The sequence below is a fragment of the Carassius gibelio genome, chromosome B23 (genome assembly GCF_023724105.1).
Source record: "Carassius gibelio isolate Cgi1373 ecotype wild population from Czech Republic chromosome B23, carGib1.2-hapl.c, whole genome shotgun sequence".
NCBI classification, from domain to species: Eukaryota; Metazoa; Chordata; class Actinopteri; order Cypriniformes; family Cyprinidae; genus Carassius; species Carassius gibelio.
The window spans coordinates 22,084,511-22,097,553 of record NC_068418.1 but is presented as its reverse complement, the minus strand read 5'-3'; the positions used below and the strand labels follow the sequence as shown (position 1 = coordinate 22,097,553).

The 13,043-nt window shown below is 35.2% G+C and overlaps 1 protein-coding gene across 2 annotated transcripts in view; it reads left to right on the top strand.

The window, feature by feature from the left end:
* Positions 1–13,043, top strand: part of LOC128011773 (arf-GAP with coiled-coil, ANK repeat and PH domain-containing protein 3) — a 68,011-nt gene that overhangs the window by 22,901 nt on the left and 32,067 nt on the right. For both annotated transcript variants that reach the window (XM_052594481.1, XM_052594479.1), the window contains exons 2-4: positions 5,200–5,257; positions 7,702–7,821; positions 10,404–10,457. In XM_052594481.1, the coding sequence (XP_052450441.1) occupies positions 5,200–5,257; positions 7,702–7,821; positions 10,404–10,457 (232 nt within the window). The remainder of the gene's footprint in view (positions 1–5,199; positions 5,258–7,701; positions 7,822–10,403; positions 10,458–13,043) is intronic.

The window sequence follows — 13,043 nt, the reverse complement described above, 5'->3', positions numbered from 1 at the left end:
GGGGTCTGGATGAGGAGGGGTCCGTGTGGGCCACTCTCCTCTCTTTTGCTCATGACACATTTTTGATGCTTGACTGCATGCTAACCCCTCCAAAATCAACACGCTTTCGCTGAGAGACGTCTGAGAGCTGACGTCTCCAATGAGCTGGACGGCCCTGTCCTCCACACACCCATAAAGCAGACTAGAAAGAAAGCCCACTTGAGTTAAATCCGTCTGTGGCTTTTTGGAGACTAAAACCAGACCTGAATTACAAAACAAACACAGACGCAGCAAGTCATGCAGCTGTAGAGGAGAGAAGTAGTGTCACTGATAGTTGTTTAAAGCGATAATGTACAGTCATTATCACAAAAATAAACTTGAAAAAAAGAAAGAAAAAGGAGGAGTCTTTTTATCACACTGAAGTTATTTATATTGCATTAATTTACAATGCTTGTATAATCTTTCCATTTATGCATCATTGCATCATTCAAATAAAGGAGCTTCAGGCTTCAAGTAAATGAAGAAAAACAGAGCAAACTGACAGAGTCGTTATAAAATGTAATAGCCCAAAAAAATGTGGATTAAAGACATTGTGATACTAAAAGAATTTGTCTTTTGAAGTCTGATGCATTTTCAGATTAATTCGATTTTTATGCACACTGGACATGTTGCAAGCTTCGGTCTTGTCTCTCTTGTCTGGATCGGACAATATTTGGCCGAGATACAACTATTTGAAAATCTGGAATCTGAGGGTGCAAAAAAAATCGAAATACTGAGAAAATCGCCTTTAAAGGTGTCCAAATGAAGATCTTACCAATGCATATTACTAATCAAAAATTACATTTTGATATATTTACGGTAGAAAATGTAGAAAATATCTTAATGGAACATGATCTTAACATCCTAATGATTTTTGGCATAACAGAAAATCAATCATTTTGACACATACAGAGTTTTTTTGGCTATTGCTAAAAATATATCCCAGCGACTTAAGTGATCCAAGGTCACATGTAATAATATTTTTGCAACCAAAATTTGCTGTTAAACCATTTTGAAATGTGTTGAATTAGCCATTAAATTATAATGCTTTTTAATATGACACTAATTTTTCTTTATTAATTCAAATTTTCTGCACACTGGCCACACTGATGCATGGTTTGCTCTGTTTTTGGACAGTGGCTGTATAGCTGGAGGCTGCAGGAGAATTAAGGCTTTTACTGAATTTAAGAGGTCCAGACAAGAGCACGAGCAAGAGGCGTACAGTCACACACACACACACACTTCTCTCTGAATGACTCACTCAGACACTCAGGTCTCCACTAGAGCACTTGGAGCAATCATTCAATCAATACTGAGCGCAGTGACGTCATCATCATCATCAGACCCTCATGATGACCTCATCCGGATGGAGAACCTTTCAGCAAATCTCAATACATGCAGTGATTAAAGCTGTGGCAGTGTAACAGTGAAAAGATTCCCTCTGATGTGTGTGATGTGTCTGAGAACACAGTGGATGTTGTTCTCAGCTGCTCTTTTTTGCAAATTAGCAGGTCATTTGAAAGTGTCCGCTGGAGTGTTTCTCTCATGGTGGGCTCCCAGAGGACGAGGGTTGTGCCCCTTTAAGCTGGTACCATCTGGCAAATGCGTCAAGGTCAAATAGTACAGGTCACTCATACCGTATTGTACTGAACCTATACTGAATCACGTTGTGCTGTGATGTTGTTCTTTTGTTTTTTGGATTTGATCGGATTAAAAAAAAAGTTGAATGAAATTTGTTTGTCTGCGATTGTGTTAATGGTTATTATTATCATGTTTCATTGCCCACATGGTCTTAGTTATATCGCCAACAGTATTGTTGAAAGTGGAGAACCTTATAAAGAGGAAAGTCAAAAATGTTTTCATGTTGTCCTTAAACCATATTGCTATTGTATTCTCTTCATTTGCAAGTTCAAGTGATCTAGTCAGACATAATAGGGTCTGTAAGTGTGGGGTCAGCCTCCACAGCGGTTGCCATGGTTACAGGCCCGGGGGCAACGTGTGCATCCATCCCAACAGTGGCATGTGCAGTGAGCTGGCATGATCACGGGTGAGAGAGAGAGAGAGAGAGAGAGAGAGAGAGAGAGACACGGCAGCTGTGCCTATTCTGCCCAGGAAACGCATCAGGAGGTCAGACAGCTGCAGGACTCTTCAGATGAAGCTCAGCAAGTCTTGAGACATTATATAAAAGCTCGGCCTGGGTTTGCTGTCAGGGCAGGATTCCCAGAATGAGCAAATGTTTTGGTAGGGATAAAAACAGACTTTATTTTGGTGCAGGTTATAGAAAGAATGAACAAAAACAGTTGAATTCGATGAGAAAGCAGCATATTAAAGATCTTTGTGACACTGATTTGTGATAGAGGAATGTAGGATTTGTAGGTTTTTTCCAGACATTGCTGTGCAGCTGTAAAGGTGTTTTGAGTTCCCTGTTTGAGAATTGCAAGGTGCTTACAGGGATGTAATGTAACTTTAGGGGATCTTTCTGGGGGGTTTTCTGCCTTTTATTCTTATCTGTGAGACAGAAATCGTAAGGCAGTGCTTTGTCACCATCATGTTAATTCTGTGTGTGCGTGTGTATTTTATCATTTATAATAATTATTAATCTGTATAAATATACATCATGTTTATAAAAAGTGTGTGTGTGTGTGTGTGTTTGTGTGTGTGTATGTGTGCATTAGTTTTTTTAGTTCGTAAGAAATAGATTTTTAAAAAATTATTTCAAATTGTGTTAAACACTTTTAACTATAGATGTGTGTATGTGTGTGTGTATAGTTTGTTTTTAGTTCTTTATGTATTTCCTTTAAGTTTTCATTTTTGGGGGGAAATTGTTCTAATGCCATAAATATATAAACACAAATATACATATTTAGATTTTATAATATATATATATATATATATATAAAATGGTCAAAACCTGTCACTGGGATGGTACCTTTTAGGATTTAATGTGTACACCTTAGCTACTAATATGTATGATCAAGGTGCCAATATAGACCATTTAGTCCTGGGAGTACTGCCCCAGCTTTTATATAAAATGGTCCATCACTCATAACCATCTGGTGTGACACAAGTGTGTGTGTCTCTGTACTCAAGGCACAATTGCTTCTGCTCTAAATGGAGTCAGCGCAGCCTCGCTCAAACACGTCACACGCAGAGCACAGCAAGAGACAGAGAGATTACACAGAGATTCAGATCTCAGTGATATGGCTTAACGTAAAGCCTGAAGCTTTTAAACCTTACAGTTCAGAAGAAAACCCTTTCTCATTCAGGAAGACTGGACAGAGGGAGGAGACAGAAACTTCTGAAAAGAAAAGGCCAGATCTGATTGGTCAATTGTATTCAGGACTCGTCAGGATGATGATAGTTGCGAGATTAAAAGACTTTAACTGTTGTTGTTGCTGTCATTTCGGTTGTTTTTACATGTCGGAAAATTTAAGAAATATATGAATGGTTTTAGTTTAGAATGGTGCTGGGAAATGTTTTAAAATTGTGATTAATCGCATGATTGTCTGCGATTAATCGCAATTAATTGCATTGTTATGCACAAAACTAACAATGCATTCAAAAGTAGTGTATTGGGCTCTTTTTGTTCATATAAAAGTACTGCTATATGACCAAAAGTTCAATAATATTTGATTTGCAATCACTTCAAACAAATAAGGTGCTTTTTTTACAGCAGTATTCCTTTTACATAGTGGCAGTTAAAATATATATTTTAAATCTTAATAAACTTTGACATTAATGTTATCATATTAAATATAAAACAAGACATTTGTCACTGCCAGGACATGGAAATTTTTTATAGAAAATATTTTATAGTTTTAGAAAAACAACTCTTGATGTGCGGGTAGAGACTCATGTGTACGGGAGAATAATTAGGGTGTGCTCACACTAGGCAGTTTTAACCCCCAAAGCCTGGTTCGTTTGACTAGTGTGATCGCTCTGTTTAGAATTGCTCGGTGGACAAGAGCACAGTTCAGTTACATGTAGATCAGTGTGTGTGCACTATCCGCACTGGAGCGCAGATCTTCTGATACGTGCTGCATGATTGCGTGAATATTTCTGAGCGGCAAAAGCAATAGATGTATAATGCAATACATTGTGAGAGAGCAAACTATGAACTCCACTGTACTGAGCAAGCTCTTCTCTGCTGTCTTCACATGCTATCAGAAACTTCCTATTTCCCATTTATGAAGTCATGATTACGTATGATTACTTTGTGAATGCTGATGCTTAGCCTAAATAATCTGATCGGTAGCATCCCCCCCTGTGACCCGTGATCTGTCTGTATGTGTATTAAGCCAGTGCGCAACAGACTTTCATAATAATAAAAAAAAACTGCATTAACGCACAATGAAATAATTATCGCGTTTAATGCGTTAACGCGATAATAATGCATCAACTTGCCCAGCCCTAGTTTTTACTATTCAGAAGCTCATAATTACAGTAAATCCTTCATGAAAGCCTCATAAAGTCACAGAGTGGCTGCGTTTTATTTGCATATTCGTGCTACAGTATGCACTAAAAAGTGTGTACTTTACTAACTGTGGGAACTTACATACTGCAGTGTGCAGTCAAAATGTGTGCCAGAATTTGGAGATATTACCATACTATATCATTTAGGAATACAAATTTAATTCATACTTCACGTTTACAATTATACTAATAAAAACTGCAGTAGCAGCTACATGGCTTGTTTTTCGTCTAAATTTTTACAAGTGGAAAATCTGCCTCTCACCTTATTGCAAGGGTTTGTTAATAATATTAGACAAAAAAAAAAAGTATGTTCTTTGAAAATCAACTGGAAAAATGAACATTAGACTGCAGGAATTATTCCACGATAAGCATTTCATGCTACCTTTTTGTCACATGACCTCATTGTTATATATTTGGTTGATCTTATTTCCTGTTTGTTCAACACTAATCCGGATTTTGTTTTATTATGTAGTTGTTATCATGTATTCTGGGTAAGATTTAGAGAGTATGCATTCTGGATACTGCAAATATAGTAAGATTAATATGAACATATTGTTATTCTCACTAACTATTTCGAGTGAATACGAAATGAAGAATGAAATGTAGATCCTATGAAATCTGCTGTTAATTTGTTCCTTTCTGTGCCATTCGTCAAGCTGTGAATGTCGAGCCAAAATAATTCACGTCATCGTCTGTCTTGTGTTCCAGGGCTAATATTGATGAGGTGGAGACGGAGGTGGTGGAGATCGAAGCCAAGCTTGATAAGGTACAGTAAGACGCTTTAAAGCCGTCACTTGACCTTCTGACCCCACCAGAGTGCATTTAGGCCACATGTTTGAAAATCACAGCTTGGATTTGTTAGAAATCACATCTAATACCTTCCAAGGCCTCTGTAGCCAAACACTGACATCAGCCGCTCCCACAACAAGGTCAAGCGGTCAAGCTCAGGCTTTACGGATCATCAGTGTGCAAATGCTGGTGTAAATCTAGCAGAGAAAGCAGGGCAGTTCGTCATTAGAGAGCAGAAAAGGCATGTGTGGAGAGACGTTTGAGGTATATGAGTTTGGAGGAACATTGTGGATTAATGTATAGCGATGGTAATCCTGTTTAAATGCTGTAAAAGATGGCTGAACGCCATCGACAGGAAGATCTAATACTGTAATACAGGAGTCTAGTCTTGTGCTCACAAGACACTACCTTTGGGCAGTTGACATGACATTTCTGTTTTATTTTATTTTAGATCACAAAAACGAAAGCTAAATATAAATTTTATTCCAATTTAACATGAATTACATTTTCCTGTATTAATAAAAATGACCTCTTAACCTTTTTGGAGTGCAAATATTTCTATTTTTGTGATCTTTTTATATTTATTTTATACAAAATTAATATGAGTGAAAGTTTGTCTTATATTAATTAAATTGACCACCTATTAATACAAAAAAAAATGGCTAGAAATGATGACGAGTTACAAGTTAATCTAAAAATATACACACGATCCCTTATGTTTATACATTTTAATCTAAAAAAACAAAAAAGCTAAAAAAAGATAATTCATGAGAAGATATAGGTTAAATAATCTTTAAAGAAGTGTTCATGTGTTGACAGATGTCTGGAGCACATATGCTTCTCTAATTCCTGCGATCTCCATCTGTTCCTGAAAACCTTGAGTGACAGCTGTCAATCAAGATTACACAAGTGTCATTTTAAAAGTCTTCTTTGGTCTTTTTTTCTGAAATAATCAGGATTTAACAAATTACTTAAAATGTATATTTCTTTTTTTATTATTAAATTACTGATCTATTTATTTTTTACATTTTGTGTTTAATGTTTTTATTTAATGTATATAATTTACTATAGAAAAGTCCTAGATGCAGTGATGCAGAGAAATGAATTGGTCTCCTCTCATGCATTAGGTTTAGTTGTTTGTTGTTTAGTGTTTCCATGCATTTTAATCACAACAACGTGCAACTCTTGATCACATTTCATCAGGCTCAGCAAAACAACAGTGTGTGTTTCTCATGACTTCTGATCTCATGTGACTATTCTCAGGGGAAACTGTTGGAGAAATCACACTGAAAAGAAATCCTATTGTTTGTTTATCATATGTAGGAAACTTAACATTTGGAGTCTTACTCAAAAACAGTAAATGATGCAACTCATTCTATTTTTGCATGACGATTTCTTTGCTAGTTCTCACGTCTGGCTGTTCAGATGTGGAGTCTGTGGGTCTGTTCGGCAGCTGTGTAGAACAAGGCTCTTTGTGTTGGTTAGATTGACTCATGAGGAGAGTCTGGGAAATTAAGAGATTTTCCCAAAGCCATATTTTCAGCTGGATGTGCGTGTGCGGACGCAATCGAAACGGCACTTGAGGTAAGAAAGAGGAAGATAAAATACAGAAGAAAGAGCAATACAGGAAGAAAAGGAAACTAACCAGTTTGAACATGAGGACAGACACATGGAGCCCATCTGAGAATGTGTCCCATCAGGCACAAAGCAAACACACAACCACATGTGAAAGCCCTCCGCTGAGTCTGTGCAAAAGTGGGAGATTTTTGCCTTGGCCTTTACATTTTGGAGCTGGTAATTGGCACATTAGTGAGGAGAATTACTGCACAGATGAGAGCGCACCTGTTGTGTGTGTGTGTTTGTGGGATTTAAAGAAAGATTTCAGCTTTCAGTTAACCTAATGTTTAAATAAATGTACTGCATTGATATTTTAGACTGATGAGAGAAGTGTGATTAAAAAATATTAGTTTTTAATAGTATTAACTAAACTTATTTCAGTATTAGTGATGTAATATTAACAAAAAATTTCACATTTTAACTAAATGTATACATATTACTAAAAAATACTAAATATTTACATATTATTTTTAAAAGTATGCTTTTGCATCCTTCTAAAAATAATATGTAAATTAAATAAAAATAAACATAATTTATATATATATATATATATATATATATATATATATATATATATATATATATATTAGTCATTTATTAGTCAGTTAAGGAAATGCATTAGAATATGTCACACTCAGCATTATATAAAATAATTGTGTTTTGCTACAAAACATCAAAGGGTAGCCTATTAATATTCTGCTCTGTCAGCGCAGTTGAGGTTATGATTAAGACTAAAAGGCTTTACGCATGGATGGCTTATCGTGTCTTATGTTAACCTCTTTCTCTCTTGGTTTTGTTTAATAGCTGGTGAAGCTGTGTGGCGGTATGATTGAAGCTGGGAAAGCGTACGTCACCGCCAACAAGCTCTTCATCAATGGCATCCGTGACCTATCCCAGCAGTGCAAGAAGGACCAGATGATATCGGTAATATTTGATTGTGTGTGTGAGTTTGCTTTGTCGTAATGGAAACTGTAAAAAAATATGGTTCCTAAGAATTCCGTGAATTATTATTTTAGAAGCTTCATAGATGTCTTAACTTAAATAAACAATCAACAATAGTATTTATTAAGGGTTACCCCGACTAAGCATTTTCATAGTTTAATTTTGCCGTCGAATCATGTGTTTGGGGGCGGGGCAAAATACATTACCAAGAGTCGAGTAGTCAGACATTCAACATGATTACTGATATTAACACACAAGGAAAATAGATACAAACGGGGTTAATAATTAATAATAACTCGTTTCTGTTTTGAGCTGCCTGTGCTGAAGATAACCAGTAGAATGAAGCATAGCAGGTTTTTAATCAATGGGATTTAACTCATTTAACTTGTATAGAATTTGCTTTGTTATTTTTACAACATTTCGTTAATATTACAACTTCTAGACTATCTGCACAGAATCCCTCAAATGCACAGGAACGTGTCTGCACGGCTCTGAATCATCTCCTTTTATGGACGTGTTTTTCATCTCACAACGTGCAAAAACACGGCAACTAAACTAAAAAATTCACAGAGTAATAGTTTTCTCATTATAATGTTATGAATATAACAGTCCTAGTCATAGTCAATATTATGCATTGTTGTTTGTCCTGCTCGCGCTGAAGAGATAACCAGTGTAGTAACTACAGTGAAATAATTTACTGCAGCATAACTCAACCAAATGCATCTTATACGAAATAAATAATACATAGGCCTACACAATATCTATTAACCATTTTGAAATCACTTGTACCCTAATCCATTCTTTAACTCTGCCTGTGTCAGTTTGAGTATTGTTAAAGTTTTAAATACCTGCTGCCAAGAGGCTCCTCTGTCACGGATTTTGAAAAGTGAAATTAATAGGGGTGGTTGGATTTAAAATGTGTATTAAAATGTTAAAATATTTATTAGAAGCTTATATGTTTTTAGATTCTTATTAACAGCATTATTTTAATAGAATAACCCAATAATTCTTTGTGAAATCAGACATTTGAGCAACCCCATATAGCCAAAATAGCATGATCATAACAACCCTTGAATATTTGACTGTGAGATTGGTGGTCACATCAGGCTCCTTCTATCAAAGCATCGGATCTTCGACTATTTGGGGTCATCCCTAGTATTTCTATTATATAAAATTATACTTTTAAAAATTTTAGCTTTAAAACTTTAATTTTGTTTTATTTTTCTTTCATTATTTATTATATATTAATCACTATTATTATAACTTGTTTTATTTGTATTTAAAGGTATCATTTTTATTGTATTTATTATTTATTATTTACTATATATTAGTTATTTATTTTTATAATAAATATAATATATATTAATTGTATAAAAATATAATAACAGTATAATATTTGTATTATTAATTTGTTCCATTAATTATATAATATAATTGTAATTATTTTTATTATATTTTAATTGTATATAATATTATATACAATTACATTTATATTAATAATTGTATATTTATATTAGAATTATATAATCATTTTAACATTTACATTTTTTATTAGAATTATATAATATTTTTGTTTACTTTATTGTAGATTTGTTATATTTATTATTAATTATAATAATAGTATAGTTTACTTGTTTATTATTAGTTTTAATTTCATTATTATTAGTATTCATTTATTATATTATTGTTATTTATTGTTATTTACCACTTATTTATTACATTTGCAATTTATTATTATTATTATTAAGTATACTTCTGGGAAGTAAATCTTCCAAATTCACAAACATAACACTGATTCAATGAGTGAGACATTTGGCTGATTCAGTCCAATTCACTCTTTTTGGATCACTTCATTAAAAAGTCTCATAAAAGTAATTAATTCATAAGTCAGACCTCACTGCATGCAACCAAAGAGGAGATTGCGGTAAGAAAATGTGTAGCCTCTCTCATTACATTCTTATGGCGATGTAGATAAACATTATAGACGTTCAAGAACTGTTAGCAAAACTGTACACCATAAATCACTCCATTGTAGTCATTTTTCAACCCTAAACTCGCGTCTGTTTTTAATTTTGAGCTCTTTACTGGCAGGCTCACTGACATGAGGGCGTCAGGCTGCTGTTTTGAGACACTCTTTGACCCTGATTAGACATGGATTTAGTCAAAAAGAAGCAGGCCGGGGCTCCTGTACTCTCTCATTTCTCTCTGTCAGTAGTGCCAGTTGGGTTAGACTCATTGCCGCCATCTGTAAATGCTATTAAGAGTCTTTTGGCTTCTCTTTCCTTGTACCCAGCTGACTAATGTTGAGCATCTTATTAAAACCTGCTGCTATTTGCATTTTCCACTGTAAATGGCCCTCAATTACATTTCCATTTTGACAAAAGCTGTTGCACGCTCAGCGGGGCTTGTTTTCCTCGGGCGGACGGACTTTACATGGGCCAGAATATGAATAGATGATGATATGAGAACAAAAATGCGAATGAATTACCAGTACCTCATAATACATTTTTGGTCTTGATAATGAAAATGATCAAATTTGAGTAATGATGACTGTGTTTTCACAGGACTGTCTGGAGAAGTGTGGCGAGAGTTTGCAGGAGATTGTCAACTATCACATGGTATGTCCGCTGTTTTTCTCATTTGTTTCTCCTCAGATGAGTGACTGCGGGATGAATCCGCTGAGAGCGCCTCACGGTGTCATCGGATCGTGAAATGTTAATGTGTTTTCCCTCATGTGTCGCTCTGCTCTAGAGAAGGTGCCCTGGTTGTGATGTGTGTGAATGATTTAACGTGCTGCGATGCTGTGAATCATGAATGATCCTTGTGTTGAGTGTAAATCATATATGATGCTCTGTCTGTTGTTGTGAATGTCTTTTCTGGTTATAAGAGATGATAACTAGAGCAGCGCTTTTGCTTCAGGACCTACATTTTATATTTGACATCAGGTGGTGACACAAAACAGTAACAGAATTGTGCAAAAGCAAAAAAAAAAAAAAAAAAAAATATATATATATATATATATATATATATATATATATATATATATATATATATATATCTGTGTATATATTATAAAATAAAGTAATAGAACTAAACTGAAGTATTATTTAATATTTAATAGTTGTAAGTAGATAATACATAGTGAAAAGAAAAAGTAATATTAATATATTTAAAGTATATTATGTATAATCATTATATATGTAAATTATAATATATTTATAGTAATAGAACTAAACTAAAGTATAGTGTAACATTTATGTGTGTGTTTGTGTGTGTGTGGTTTATGTTCTGTACACACAATTTAATAAATAAATAAATATATATATATATATATATATATATATATATATATATATATATATATATATATATATATATATATATATATATATATAATTTAAAAATTCAATTAAAATATGCTCTCAACTATGTTTATGTATAATTTTTTATACAATTTCATATATGTATACAATTTATAATATACAAGTGCATCTCAATAAATTAAAATGTTGTGGAAAAGAACAAATTGTGAAACTTGTGTATTAAATAAATTCAATGCACACAGACTGAAGTAGTTTAAGTCTTTAGTTCTTTTAATTGTGATGATTTTGTCTCAGATTTAACTAAAACCCACCAATTCACTGTTTCAACAAATTAGAATATGGTGACATGCCAATTAGCTAATCAACTCAAAAAAGCTGCAAAGGTTTCCTGAGCATTCAAAATGGTCTCTCAGTTTGGTTCACTAGGCTACACAAGGGGAAGTAGTGGCCTAGTGGTTAGAGAGTTTGCGTCTCAGGAGTCTCGGTCCGGCAATACCACGACTTAGATGCCCTTGAGCAAGGCACCGAGCCCCCAACTGCTCCCCGGGTGCTGCAGCATAAATGGCGGCCCACTGCTCCGGGTGTGTGTTCACGGTTTGTGTGTGTTCACTGCTGTGTGTGTGTTCACTGCTGTCTGTGTGCACTTTGGATGGGTTAAATGCAGAGCATGAATTCTGAGTATGGGTCACCATACTTGGCTGTATGTCACTTCACTTCACTTCACAATCATGGGGAAGACTGCTGATCTGACAGTTGTCCAGACGACAATCACTGATACCCTTCACAAGGAGGGTAAGCCACAAACATGCATTGCCAAAGAAGCTGGCTGTTCACAGAGTGCTGTATCCAAGCATGTTGACAGAAAGTTGAGTGGAAGGAAAAAGTGTGGAAGAAAAAGATGCACAAGCAGAATTGATTCAGGAATTTGAGTGAACTTGACAAGAAATACACTGAGGCTGGGGTCAAGGCATCAAGTGCCACCACACATAGACGTTTCAAGGAATTTGCTGAATCACAGACAATGTCACAGGCTCCTTACCTGGGCTAAGGAGAAGAAGAATTGGATTGTTGCGCAGTGGTCCAAAGTCCTCTTTTCAGATGAGAGTGGGAGCAAGTTTTGTATTTCATTTTGAAAGGTCCTAGAGTCTGAAGGAAGGGTGGAGAAGCTTATAGCCCAAGTTGCTTGAAGTCCAGTGTTAAGTTTTGACAGTGTGTGATGATTTGGGGTGCAATGTCCAGTAAATGAACAGAATTTCCAGAAGGCCAACAGTTCACAAAAAAAAATAAAAATTCTTCATTTTAATTTTCTTTGGTCTTTATGAAGTATTCTAATTTGTAAATTGGTTGTTTTTTGTTAAATCTGAGGCAAAATCATCACAATTAAAAGAATCAACAAATAAATAACCAACAGATAACCTTATATCTTTACTGAACAACCAAACACATGGATGAGGAGGGTTTTGCTGAATTCAACACATTCAACACTCATCAACAATCATCCCTCAATAGCTCATTCACAAACTGGTCCAGCTGGGGCTCAACACTTCGCTGTGCTACTGGCTGTTGGACTTTGTGATTGGAAGACCTCAGACAGTACGGGTCGGGAGCAACACATCCAGTACCATCACATTGAACACAGCCCCCCAAGGATGTATGCTGAGCCCCTTCCTTTTTACTCTGCTGACCCACAACTGCACACCGTCATACAACTCCAAACTCTTCATTAAGTTAGCAGTGGCTCTCATTAGCAACAGAAATGAGACAAGCTACAGGAGCGAAGTGAGCCGCCTGGCCGGGTAGTGCGGGGACAATAATCTCCGTCTGAATGTGGAGAAGACGAAGGAGATTGTTGTTGAACAACACGTCAACACGTTTTTCTAA